Raw genomic sequence first — 14,174 nt, 5'->3', positions numbered from 1 at the left:
AAAAAAAAAAAAAAAGATCAGTGAACTTGAAGATGTAGCAATAGAAACCTAAATTAGAGCCAAGTAAGAAAATAAAGGCTAAAAAAAATAACAAAATAGGGCGGCACCTGTGGCTCAAAGGAGTAGGGCACCAGCCCCATATACCAGACGTGGTGGGTTCAAACCCAACCCCAGCCAAAAACTGCAAAAAAACAAACAAAAAATAGCCTATAGGACAGTGTCATATGGACTAATATACATGTAACTGGAATCCGAGGGAGAGAGTGGGAACATGAAAAAATACTAAAATGGCTGAAAGTCTTTCTTCCTTAACTGAAAAGGTAAACACATAGAACCAAGAAACTTAATGAACTCCTAGCAGGATAAACAAAATCATAATAAGGCACACGTTATAATCAAATTGCTGGGAGCCAATGATAAAGATAAAAATTTAGAGAAAAGACAGATTACATAGGAAGAAAGATCAGAATGTCCACTGATTTCTCATTAGAAATAATGCAAGCCTAAAGGCAATTCGAACGTTTGTGAAGCCCTAGAAGAAAAAAAAAAGTTAACCTAGTATGCTATACTCAAAAATACTCAAAAATTAAGGCTAAACAAAGACATTTTCATACAAAATCTGAAAAATGTTGTCACTAGCAAGCCTGTTGCTACAGTAAATGTTAAAGGAAGTTCTTCAAGCGAAAGTTATTTTACATGTAGAGTCAGATCTTTGAGGAATCCCACAAGTATGATGTGTTGTATTCTCATTTTCATTCAGTTCAATATATTTTTTCTGATTTCCTTTGTGATTTCCTGACCTACTGGATTTTTTAGAAGTGTTGTTATATTTCTGAATATTTTCCAGAGATCATTTTTTCTTCTCTAATTCTTTCAGATAGCATATACTATTTCAGTGCTTTTACATTTGAGACTGTTTTATGGCCCAACAGATATGGTTAATCTTGATAAATTTTCCAAACGTACTTGAAAAGATGTATGAGTAATAAACTCAGAATGTGTAACATTAGAAATGGCAGATATTTCCATTTATAATTTTTTAAAAGATAATTGACAATTTAGAGCAAAAATGTTAGCAGTTTGTTTAGGGGTTCATAACATGTAGAAGTGAGATGTATGAAACAAGACAACAGGAGGGGAGAATGTAGTATTAAGAACCTCACATTTTATATGAAGTATTGTTTGACAGTAACTTCTGATAAACTAAGGGTGAATATTTTAAACTCTAGAGCAGACAGCAAAAAATAAAGCAAGCCAATTGAGGAATAAAATGTAATACTAAAAAAATACTCAATCCAAAAGAGATCAGAGAAAGAGGGAAAAGATGGAAAACGGAGGAGGAAAGAAAAAGTAGGAATCAAATCAAAAGAGAGTACATATAAACCTGGGGTTTCTGGTAATTACGGTAATCGTAGATGGTCTTACTTTAAAGTCAGAGATAATCGGATTGGGCAAAGCAAAATACAGCTATATGCTTACCACAAGAAACTCATTTTGATTGTAAAAACGTGTAGATTAAAGGCAAATCAAAGAATGGAAAGGGTATATTATACAGACCATAATAAGAAAACTGGAGTGTCCATATTAATTTAATATAAAGTACACTTTGAGACAGGAACTGTTGCCAATGAGAAAGAGGTAATTTCGTTATGATTAAAAATCAATTCATCCAAAAGACTTAATGCTAAATATGTACCTACTAACAGTTCTTTGGAATACAGTAGAACCTCTGAAGGTTGACCACTCAAGGGACTAACAAACCGGACAACGTTGATAAGGAACTATGTTCCAAATATAAGGAACTAGGCTGTAGAAAGGGGGTCAACTGTGGCGGTTCTATTGTAACAAAAACTGAAGAAGAAATAAGCAAATCCACAATTGCAGTTGGAGATTTCAACACTTCCTTCTAAATAATTGATAGAACAACTTGTCAGAAAATCAGTTAGGATACAGAAGACTGGAACAACACAATCAACGAGCTGCCCTAAATGACGTTTATACAGCACCACAATAGCACTTTTCCAGTGTGGCTGGACAGTTTACCAAGATTAACCATATACTGGGCCATAAAATGACTCAATAAGTGTAAAAGCATTAAATGGTATAAATTATCTGACTGAACTAAGTTAGAAAAGAACAAAAAATGATTTCTGGCAAATTACCAGAAATTTAGAAATGAAATAACATTTCTAAAAACTCCAGTAGGTCAGGAAATCACAAAGGAAATTAGAAAATATGTTGAACTGAATGAAAATGAGAATACAACATGTCAAAACCTGTGGGATACACTAAAGAAAGCAAAATTTATAGATTTAAATGTTTTGATATAGAAAGCTTAAAATCAATAGATTTCTACCTTATGAAACTAGGAAAAGAAAGCAAGTTAAACCCAAAGTAATTGGAAGGAAATAATAAAGATAAGGGTACTAATCAGTAAATTAGAAATAATAGAATAAATCTTGACCTTACCTCTCACCATATGCAAAAATCCCACATGTATCATAGACCAAAATATAAAGCTCCAGACTTTCTAGAAGACTGTACTGGAGAAATACTTTATGACCTTGAAGCTGGGGAGATTTCTCAGGGCATTGACAGCAGTTAACCATGAAAGAAAAATCGGAATTGGATTTAAATTTTTAAACTGCTCTTTATAAGGTGTCATTAAGAAAATGAAGAGACAAATTACAGGCAGGAAGAAAATATACTTGAACATATTTTATCAAGATACTTGTATCCAGAATGTATTAAGAACACTGTACGGCTCGGCGCCTGTGGCTCAAGTGGCTAAGGCGCCAGCCACATACACCTAAGGTGGCGGGTTCAAATCCAGCCTGGACCCGCCAAACAACGATGGCTGCAACCAAAAAATGGCCAGGCGTTGTGGCGGGTGCCTGTGGTCCCAGCTACTTGAGAGGCTGAGGCAGGAGACTCGCTTGAGCCCAGGAGTTGGAAGTTGCTGTGAGCTGTGATCCCAAGGCACTCTACCCAGGGGGATAGCTTGAGGCTCCGTCTCAAAAAAAAAAAAAAAAGTAGAGTGGAGAGTCCCAAAATAGACTCTCACGTGGTCACTTGATTTTTGTCAAAGATGCCAAGATATTTCAATGGGTAGAGAATAATCTTTTCAACATACTGTGCTGGAACAACTAAATATATAGAAGGAAAAAAATCTTGACTTTACTCTATACACAAAATTATGTACTGTATGGCCCTACGTACATGAACTATTAGGAAGAATCTCAAATTTGTAGAAATAAAAAGCCAGAAATGGAATTTTTATTAAATTGTGTAGTTTGGTTGTCCCATAAAGTCTTTTATGAAAATGAGCTTCAATTCTTGTCTTAATACAGCTTAAGATACAGTACAGGGCAGGGAATAGAGCTTTGGAGCCAAGCAGGTATGCACATGAATCCCTAATCCCAGCTCTGTGAAGATATTTCATCTCACCAAGCCACATGCATAAACTATATGTGGAGAATTGTGCCTTTTTCTTAGAGTGGTCGTGAAGATAAGATGAAATAACCTGTGTCAAGTACCTAGCTCAAGTGCCTTGCACTTCATAGGCATTAAAATGATGCTAGGGAATAATAAAAGCAATATTACGCCTAGCGTATTTAAGTTACCTACGTTGCATTTCCAAAAGTTTAGTTAGAGTTCAAGAGAAAAGAATTCTTTTCTCACTTTAAATATTCAGAAATGTGTCTGAAATGTGTAGAGAAAAACTCGAGGTTAAACTTCTCCCATCATGCTCTGTATAATCAGCTTTTCCCCAAATATTCTGTGCATTTCACTCCAATGCTTTAAATTCATACCATTTCCCCAACCATGATCCATCCTACTTACCTAGTTACCTTTTCCAATGTCTTATGTCTATTTCATCTCATGTCAGCAACAAGGTTTAAACGCTGTTGTACTTCCTGACACCCAACATGATTAAGAATTACATAACTTGAAGTCGGATCTGGGTTTGAATTCTGGCTTACCACTTCCTAGTACATGACTATAGGCAAATTACTTAAACTTTCCAAGCCTCAGTTTCTTTATCTATAAATGAAAATAACTTTTATTATTTTAAAAATTAAATGAGAATCTTTAGAAAGTGCCTGATAATTTTAGTCACTAAAATAGTGTTTTGGTTGATTAATTGATACTGATCTTTACTTCAGTTTCCAGGAATATGGATCTACTGCAGCACCCCATGCTGATAGTGAATATGAGAGAAGAATGATGTCTGTATATAATCACGTCTTGGAGGAGGTAGAATCACTCAATCGGAAGTACACTCCTGTTTCTTACATGGTAAGTGGCGTTTGTTTTACTGAGCTTTTTTAATGTGGAAGAGGGTGTTTTTTTCCATGTGTCTGGCACTTACTGTGTGAGCTCAACACGTTAACCTCTCTGTACTTACTTCCTGATCTCTGAAATAGAGCTAATACAGTACCTACCTCATAGCATTGTGGTGGGGATTGAATGAGATAATCCATGAAAGCACTTAGCACTGTATCTGCTACATAGCCACATTAACACAGAAAATCTCTACTGGAATGAAGATTAAACTTTTTTTTTTCCCAACAGTTTAACTGAAGTTACAATAGTTCTCAGCCCTGGCTACATATTAGGGTCAATTTGGGAGCTTTTTTTTTTTTTTTTTTAATTTGAGAACTTTAAAAAAAAAAAAAAAAAAACATCAATATCCAGGCCTCACCCCAGACTAATTAACTTGGAATCTCTGGAACTGAAGCCCAGGCATTAGTACTTTTAAACACTCCCAGGTGATTCTGTCATGCTACCAGTGTTGAAAACCACTGGCCAACTGAAACAGAAAGAACTGGGTAGTTATCTGGCAGTGAATCAGTTCCTGCCAGGTGATGACATTAATGTCTTTTAATGTCTGTGGAACCTTCGGCCTGTGGAATCTCTGCTGCCCTTGGCACTGTTGTACACTCAGTTTTTATTAAATCTGCTCCCCCAGCTTCCCAGTCACAGGACAAATTGACACACTGTCACACAGATTTTCTCCTCCCTGCCTTACTATGTCCAGTGTCTCAGCAGAGACTGTTATAACAGAATACCACAGACTGGGTGGTTTAAACAAGAGACATTTATTTCTTACAGTTCCGGAAGTGGGGAAGTCCAGGATCAAGGTGCCAGTCTATTAAGTTTCTGGTGAGGGCTTTCTTCCTGGCCTTGGTGATAGCCACCTGCTGGCTGCGTCCTTACATGGTGGGGAAAGAGAGAGAGGGCTTAAGTCTTTTCCTCTTCTTTAAGGATACAATCTCCGAATACCATCACATTGGAGGTTAGAGCTTCCCACATGGAGCACAGATATTCAGTCCATAAAACCCGATATCTGAACTTTACACTTGGAGAGTTTCTCTTTCCCTGCTCACACATTAGATGCTGATATTCCCAGTTGCTGACTTCTGGCGTCTACTCTTCTCATTCTGTACTCTCCACCCCTTATCAAGAGTCTTAGAGTGAATTGGCAGGATCTGTCGTAAACGAGTTAGATTAGATTTAAGGATAGATAATTCCCTCAACACACTGCTCTCAGTAATATTTGCTGAATCCACACTGAGATTGGTTGGTTAGACAGACTATAAAGACTGTCTTTGAAGGAAATATACCTCTGTGAGACAGTGATTATTTTCATATCCCTTAAGCCCCACCCTAAGAAATTAAATAGATGCTAAACAGTAACTTCATTTTGATGGCTTTGAATCACTGAATATAGTGAAGAGAATGGAAGGTTTCTATCCAGGAGAAGACACAGAACAGAAAAGAGCGCTAGGTTCAGATTCTGGCTGTGCCATTCAGCAGGTCTGTGACTTTAGACAAATTACATTGACATCCTTTTATACAAAATGGAAAAAATACCTATTTCATAAGATTATTGTAACATTTAAATGAAATAATGCATATTCCCTACCCCAGTACCTGGCATATAAGGAGTGGTTAATAAAAGTTATGGTAGTTTTTTTTTCTCCATTTCCAACTTATATTTCATAGATTTGATACTTTTCTGAGCCCCCAGATTCAGTATATTAAGGATTTATTGGATACCAGGAATAGAAATATGACAAAGACACAAGGTCTTCCCTCAGGTTGTCCCTGGTCTAAGAAAGAAAGATTTTTTTTTTTTTTTTTTTGTAGTTTTTGGCCGGGGCTGGATTTGAACCCTCCAACCTCCGGCATATGGGGCTGGCGCCCTACTCCTTTGAGCCACAGGCGCCACCCAGAAAGAAAGATTTTATAAACAAATAACTACAATATATGTGCAGTAATAGAGTTCTGCACAAGGTAGAGATGTAGCATAAAAAAGAAAGTGAGTGATTTATGTTAAAGGATAGGGAAAATTAAGTCTGGGTGCAATTCAGAGAGAAGGTATCTTTGCGTATGAGTTTTCCAGACAGATAGGGGGTAGTGAATCTTAGGCAGAGACATGTTCAAAAGCAGACATGCCAAATTACGTGTTGCCTTTGAGAGCAGTGGTTACTGCTGCAGAGTGGCATACAGACTGAGAGTTGGAGAGGAGACTTGAGAGGCCGGCAGAGGCCAGATGACTACGGCTTTGAAAGCAGAATTCAGGAGTTTGGACTGTACCCTCAGGCACAGGGGGAACTTTTAAAAAATATTAAATGGGTGGGAAAAAGAAATGCTTAAGAAAAATTATATATTATTGTTATGTAAAAGCGGAATAGGTAATGGTACGAAGGGTATAAAATTAGAGAAAAGATAAATGGTTATAAGGCTTTTGCAGTAATCCAAAGTAAGGACCAAATTAATAAAATGGCAATAGGAATGAGAAAAACAGATGGATATAAGACATATTTAGAGGTAGTATTTTCAAGGCTTGAGTTTTATTTATTTTTTTAAGTTAGATATGAGGTGATGGAGACATGACTTCCAGTGACCAAACTTGATCCCTTACTGAGATGGAGACTATAGAGAGGTGGGGAAGAAGATGAGGTCTATTTTCAAACATGTAGCTGTCCTTAGGCAGTTGGATAATAAATAGGTCTGGATTGGAAGAAAGATGGGCCAGAATGCATGTAAGGTTGTCAAGAGCTCAGAGGTTCTTAAAAGTCATGGGGATAAAGAGAATTGTCTATGAAGAACATACAGATTGAAAGAAGATATTCAGCATTTAAGGAACAAACAAAAGAGGAAGATCTTAGGCAAGAATATGGAGAAAGGAAGGATCAGGGAAAATAGTGAGGGTAGGGACCGTTTGAGTGGAATTTCATGGAAGAACATATCAAGTGCCACAGAAACATTAGAAAATATACAAAGACTGAAAAGTACCTGTTAGATTGGACAATCAAGAGTGTTAGTCTTCCTGCTTGTTTACTAATTATGGTATGTAATTTCACATCTTCAGACAATTACTTTAATAGTGATCTGCTAACATACGTATGGAGGTGTACCCAAAGGCCTGTGGACCCCAGAGTCAGCCCACACTTTCCCACTGGGGGATTGTAAAATCTGCATTTATTCTTTTAAAAGGCAAAATGGCGGCTTTCTGCCTGGAAACAGCTTAAAGTCACTTGTGGTTTTCTAAAGTCTGTAAACACTATTGTGGCATCAAAGATCCAAGCACAGGTAGTATGTTCTTGCAGATGCTTTTCAGATTCCTTGATACAGGAAGATGAGTAGTGCTACTTTAACAGTTAAACCTAAATAGAACTGAAATAGAACCAGTGTCTGTAAATCTGTGTTGTGGTTATTGCAAGTCACAGACCTAGCATTTGTACTATGAGTCTGTTGGGCAAAAAGTGTTTAACTGCCTGAACCCAGTAGGAATGGATTTTTCTGGCTTTTAGCCTTAACACCCAGCTTTTAAAAAAGTGTTTACAGCATGAGCAGCTAGATGGCACCCTGCTTGGACAGGCCAAATACTACATAGTGCAGTGGTTTCCCACGGAGGAAAGTAGAGTGTCCCTGAGGAAGAGGATGATAGACCAAGCTGGAATGGTTCTGGTTCACCCAAAGTTAAGTGTTCTGCTTATGCTTTAATTGTTCTTCTATTAAGCTTGCAAATCATTGGTGAAATAGAACAAAATCAACAAAGAATTAAGCAATCTAGGTTCAAGTCCTAGCTTGTTCCATTACCAGTCTGTGACCTTGTGTTATCAACAAAATTGAGGATTAGACTGGGCAATTTTTAAAATATCTTTGAATATATTCTGATTCTGTTACTGCTTTCACTAAGATGCCACATCTAACAGATGCTTTTCATTCTTCCTGTTTCTATTCTTCTGCACTTAACTTTGATTTTTAAAAACCTTAAAATGTGTGAAGTAGATTTTAGAAATAAGATATTTTATTGGCTCGGCACCCACATACACCAAGGCTGGCAGATTTGAACCCAGCCCCAGCCAGCTAAACAACAATGACCACTGCAACAAAAAAATAGCCAGGCTTTGTGGCGGGCACCTGTAGTCCCAGCTACTTGGGAGGCTGAGGCAAGAGAATCACTTGTGCCTAAGAGTTTGAGGTTGCTGTGAGCTGTGACAGCACAGCACTCTACTGAGGGTGACAGCAGCTTGTTGTAAAAAAAAAAAAGATATTTTAATTTTAAGATTTCATAGAGGTAGACTATACAGTTAGTCATCTTTCATCTAAATTCTGGTCCACTGCCACCATTGCTTACTCTCTGAGAACTGATGCTATAGAGATAGAGAAGCCACTTAGTGGAGATGGGATGAAAGAATGACTCAGCTCAAAGCCAAAACTCCCTGCAGGATGTGGTGCCAGGCCTCAGACACTCAGATACTGCTCTGGCTTCTTTAACATGGTCTTTATTATACTCTGCCATATGATAATTACTCTATGTTTTAGTATGTAACATAATTATATAATAGTATGTCTGGTAACTCTAAGCACGCTAGTCCAAAATGCTAAATTTGCATATTGCTTGGCCTTCAAAAGGATATAGATTTTTCTCTTTTCTATCAATTATTTTTTATTTGAATATACTTCAAAATAAAGTAAAAATTTGTCATTGTACTTCTTGACATGAAAGATTTTATAGATAGACACAGTTCCTGGATGTTGTGTCATTTCCTGATTGGCATATATATTTGTACTGATCTATATGAGCATTTGTAGTTTGAAACTGAATGTACCGTTTATTGATGAAATTGAAAATTTATTATCATTTAATATTATTTCTTTTTTCCCGCCAGCATACAGCATGCCTCTGTAATGCCATCATTGCTTTGCTGAAAGTTCCCCTTTCATTTCAGAGATATTTTTTCCAGAAACTTCAGTCTACTAGCATCAAGGTAATGTAAGGAGAATACTACATTAATACAGGTTCATAATCTATCTTTTGAAGATTAAGTGGTACATAGCTATACTTCAGTATCTTATTTTTGATTTTCATAAAACTTAACAGCCTTTAGTTGTACACTTTCCTCCCTCTACTAAGTGGTTTTGTGAAGGAATGGGATTTGTGAGTTAACCTCCCTCCCTTTTTAACTATCAGTGCCAAATGCTGTGAGACAAGACATTTGGTTAACTGGGTTCTGTCACTTTTCTCTTACTTCCAGAAATAACTTAATGGGTTTTTACCGTAGTAGCCTATAAGGATTTTGAGCTGAGTCTTTGTCTGATCAGCCTATTCAGACCCAACTTAGGATTAATTAGGTCCAGTAAAACATCATCAGTCCTACCTCCAAAGCACTTTTGCCTTTGAATAACAAGTTTTGAGGAGTTGGCCTGGAAATAGAATTAGTATTATGAAATATTTAAGGCACTCAAAAGTCAAAAACTATTTTTGACTCAAAAAATGTAATTATTGGGAAAGGGGGAAAATTGTCACTTCTGAGAGATTTCTTGTATTGTTCCTATCAGTTAATGTCTTCAGTGAACTTTTGTATCCGTTCAGATGCTTTTAATTATAATAAAAGAGTATTCCATTTCAAAATTCCCTGAATAGTAGGAAAGCTTGATTATCTGGGTAAGAAGTCCTAAGATAGAGTGTCTCCAGGGTTCATTAGCTTAGTAGCCCAACAACATTATCAGAAAGATGGGTTTGTTCCATCTTCTCATTCAGCAAGACTTGAGCTTTCTGTAATTGATGAGCATTTGGACTCTTTCATACTTTTTCTTAAAAAATGCTTTAATGTGGCTCTGCGCCTGTGGCTCAAGCAGCTAAGGTGCCAGCCACATACACCTGAGCTGGCAGGTTCAAATCCAGCCTGGGCCCACCAAACAATAATGATGGCTGCAACCAAAAAATAGCTGGACGTTATGGTAGGCGCCTATAGTCCCAGCTACTTAGGAGGCAGAGGCAGGAAGACTTGCTTGAGCCCAGGAGTTGGAGGTTGCTGTGAGCTGTGATGCCAGGGCACTCTACCCAGGGCGACAGCTTGAGGCTTTGTCTCAAGAAAAAAAAAAATGCTTTAATGTGTGGGTGACATCTCTGGCTCAAAGGAGTAGGGCACTGGCCCCATATGCAGGAGGTGGTGGGTTCAAACCCAGCCCTGGCCAATAGCCAGGCATTGTGGTGGACACCTGTAGTCCCAGCTACTTGGGAGGCTGAGGCAGGAGAATCGCCTAAGCTCAGAAGTTAGAGGTTGCTATGAGCTGTGACTCTACAGCACTCTACCAAGGGCAATAAAGTGAGACACTGTCTCTAAAAAAAAAAAAAACACTAGCTCTTGCCAAAAACTGCAAAAAAAAATGCTTTAATGTGGGTAGCGCCTGTGGCTCAAGCGGCTAAGGTGCCAGCCACATACACCTGAGCTGGCAGGTTCAAATCCAGCCTGGGCCCACCAAACAATAATGATGGCTGCAACCAAAAAATAGCCGGGTATTGTGGCAGGTGCCTATAGTCTCAGCTATGTGGGAGGCAGAGGCAGGAAGACTCGCTTGAGCCCAGGAGTTGGAGGTTGCTGTGAGCTGTGATGCCAGGGCACTCTACCCAGGGCGACAGCTTGAGGCTTTGTCTCAAAAAAAAAAAAAATGCTTTAATGTGTGAGTGACACCTCTGGCTCAAAGGAGTAGGGCACCAGCCCCATATGCTGGAGGTGGTGGGTTCAAACCCAGCCCTGGCCAATAGCCGGGCATTGTGGTGGACGCCTGTAGTTCCAGCTACTTGGGAGGCTGAGGCAGGAGAATCGCCTAAGCTCAGAAGTTAGAGGTTGCTATGAGCTGTGACTCTACAGTACTCTACCAAGGGCAATAAAGTAAGACTCTGTCTCTAAAAAAAAAAAAAACACTAGCTCTTGCCAAAAACTGCAAAAAAAATGCTTTAATGTGGGCGGTGCCTGTGGCTTAGTGGGTAGGGTGCCAGCCCTATATATTGAGGGTGGCAGGTTCAAACCCGGGCCCAGACCAAACTGCAACAAAAAAATAGCTGGGTGTTGTGGCAGGCACCTGTAGTCCCAGCTACTTGGGAGGCTAAGGCAAGAAAATCTCCTAAGCCCAAGAGTTAGAGGTTGCTGTGAGCTATGTGACGCCACGGCACTCTACCCAGGGCGACAAAGTGAGACTCTGTCTCTACAAAAAAAAATGCTTTAATGAGAGGTTTAAAATGTCATTTGATGTTCATTTATGGAATTTGACTTTTTTATACTATAGTGATTTTATTGTGTAGGTAATTGTAGAATTTTAAGTTCATTTACATTTGAATTTAGTCCATTGAAAATTACCTAAGACCAAAGAGGTGGCAGCCAGACATGAAAATTTATGTACTGCATTTCTCTACTAGAAGTGGTTAATTGTCAAAGAAATGCCCCACCAGAAAAACTGGAACTGTGCCTTTGCTATTTTCTGATTTCTTTATTACCCACAGACAGAACTGAGATTTAAGATGAGAAACAGTGGGGCTGGGCTGGGCGCCCATAGCTCAGCAGTTAGGGCACCAGCCACATACACTGGAGCTAGCGGGTTCCAACCTGGCCTGGGTCAGCTAATCAACAATGACGACTACAATAAAAAAAAAAAAAAAGAAAATAGCCGAGCATTGTGGTGGACTCCTGTAGTCCCATTTACTTGAGAGGCTGAGGCAAGAGAATTGCTTAAGCCCAAGAGCTGGAAGTTGCTGTGAGCTATGATGCCACAACACTCTACCAAGTGCCACACAGTAAGTCTCCGTCTCAAAAAAAAAAAAAGAATGAAAGAAAAACAGTGGTATTTAAAAAGAGGCATTAGGGGTACAGAAGCTATACTTTCAAGGTACACCTGCCTGGTTGGCCCTGCATAGTTGTGTCATTGGGGGCGGGGTGTACACATGGGAACGTGTTCACCTGTAACCAATGATTAGCACAGACATGTTCATCAAAAGGAAGCTTGCTCTTGGTTGTTGACATTTATTTTCATGTTGGCATTCCAGCTTGCTCTGTCACCATCCCCCCGGAACCCTGCAGAACCCATCGCTGTCCAAAATAATCAGCATCTGGCACTCAAAGTAGAGGGAGTGGTTCAGCACGGATCTAAACCAGGACTCTTTCGCAAAATTCAGTCTGTCTGTCTGAATGTTTCTTCTACACTACAGAGTAAATCTGGACAAGACTACAAGGTAATTGAGAAAAGAGGCAGAGTTGTGATACAGATTTTATGAACTCATTGACAGAAGTTTTCCATTGTTTTTCACAGTTAAGCAGATTGCGATTACACTTTCAAAATGATTAGATGGACATAAATTAACAGCACATATTGAAGTTTGAGGAGCTAATGAATTACATTTCTCTTTTCCCTGCCTGGGTCTGTTAATACAGAGACAAAGCATGCAGGCAGGCAGAGATCAAAATATGAGTTTTATTATTAGTAGAGCTGTGGGAAAACGTAATTCAGGTGCCTGGCAGCAAGGACTTCCTAACTTTAGACTTCCAAATTGAATTTTCCTACCCAGCCTCAGCCAGTACCTATGAGAGCCTGCCCTTTCTAGAGTTTATGGCAGGGAGGAGTACCCTGATGCCCAAAGAAGGGAGAGAGAAGGTACTTGCCTTCCCATGCCTAGTTTCTGCCCTGAAATTTACCTACCCATCTATAAGACTCATCTCCTCCCCCTGGAGGCCAGTACAGTTAATCTAATGAAAGGTCCCTCCCCATGGAGGGAACATCAGGAGTGTCTCTCTAACCCACCCAGCCTCTTCCCCTAAAAAGTATACTTCTATTTTTCTCTTAACTTAAATAAATGTTAGCATTTTTTAAAATTTATATAGCATTAATATATAATGGTGAGATAAAGCAAAATCTTTCCATATGGGTGTAACCCTAGAGATTTGCTGCTTTAAGAAGTCATAAAGTATGGGCAGTGCCTGTGGCTCAAGGAGTAGGGCGCTGGCCCCATGTGCTGGAGGTGGCAGGTTCAGACCCAGCCCCGGCCAAAAAAAAAAAAGTCATAAAGTAGGTAAGTAGTAACCAAAATCAATCTTACATTGTTAGCCAGAGCTAAGATGCTAAATCTGTGCCCATGAAATACAAATGTTCTAAATATAGAATGTCCCTTTCTTTAGAAGTTTCTTTCCAATTCCCTGGTGGTTTAGCCACAGTAAATGGAGCAGCAAAGAACCAGTTCACAATTGGATGAGCAAAATTATTCAGATGCCCAGATTAGTGGTGTCCAGTTTTTTTGTAGCATGTTGGAACTAAGGTACCATAGCAAACAAGGAGTTATCAGTGAAAGTATAAAAAGAGAGCATTTAATTCTCTTCAGTGGTTTTAGGCTAAAAAGCCAAGGGAAGGCCTGGTTTAAGTCATTATTACTTTCTTAACTTTGATAACTTCCTCTCTCTGGTAGACTGTCCATAACAAAGCTCACCCTTCATTCTCTTCTCTTCTCCTTTGACTTCTGTGACACAAACCACAATGCCTTGTATAGCTACTCAATAAATATTTTGTGAATGATGAGGAAAAAAATTTACTATATGGTATGGTTGGCTAATCTCTGCTGTCACAGAAGGTTGCAATGAGAATTTACATAGTTAACTTATACACTTCTGCAGCCTCTCCCCACTTTGAGTTTGAAACAGTAGACATGTTCTCTACATTTCTTATGTATAATTTCTGCTGTTAAGAAAAAAACATTTAAACCTAGAAGCGCTGGTCTTCTGCTTGTCAACACCTCTCAAGCATTGATTAAAGTCTGGAAGTTGATACAACAAGCCATGTAGTACATGATTAATTTGCAGTGTTGCTAACAGTGAGTTTGCAACTTAAAA

At 38.8% G+C, this 14,174-nt stretch overlaps 1 protein-coding gene across 2 annotated transcripts in view; it reads left to right on the top strand.

Annotated features, from left to right (window-relative positions):
• INTS7 (integrator complex subunit 7) overlaps positions 1–14,174 on the top strand; it is an 89,454-nt gene that overhangs the window by 72,929 nt on the left and 2,351 nt on the right. For both annotated transcript variants that reach the window (XM_003800520.3, XM_023519486.1), the window contains 3 exons: positions 4,167–4,299; positions 9,189–9,287; positions 12,344–12,529. In XM_003800520.3, the coding sequence (XP_003800568.1) occupies positions 4,167–4,299; positions 9,189–9,287; positions 12,344–12,529 (418 nt within the window). The remainder of the gene's footprint in view (positions 1–4,166; positions 4,300–9,188; positions 9,288–12,343; positions 12,530–14,174) is intronic.

The sequence above is a fragment of the Otolemur garnettii genome, unplaced genomic scaffold (genome assembly GCF_000181295.1).
Source record: "Otolemur garnettii isolate 467f Iridium unplaced genomic scaffold, OtoGar3 scaffold00178, whole genome shotgun sequence".
Classification (NCBI taxonomy): domain Eukaryota; kingdom Metazoa; phylum Chordata; class Mammalia; order Primates; family Galagidae; genus Otolemur; species Otolemur garnettii.
This window is presented reverse-complemented; position numbering and strand designations above follow the sequence as displayed.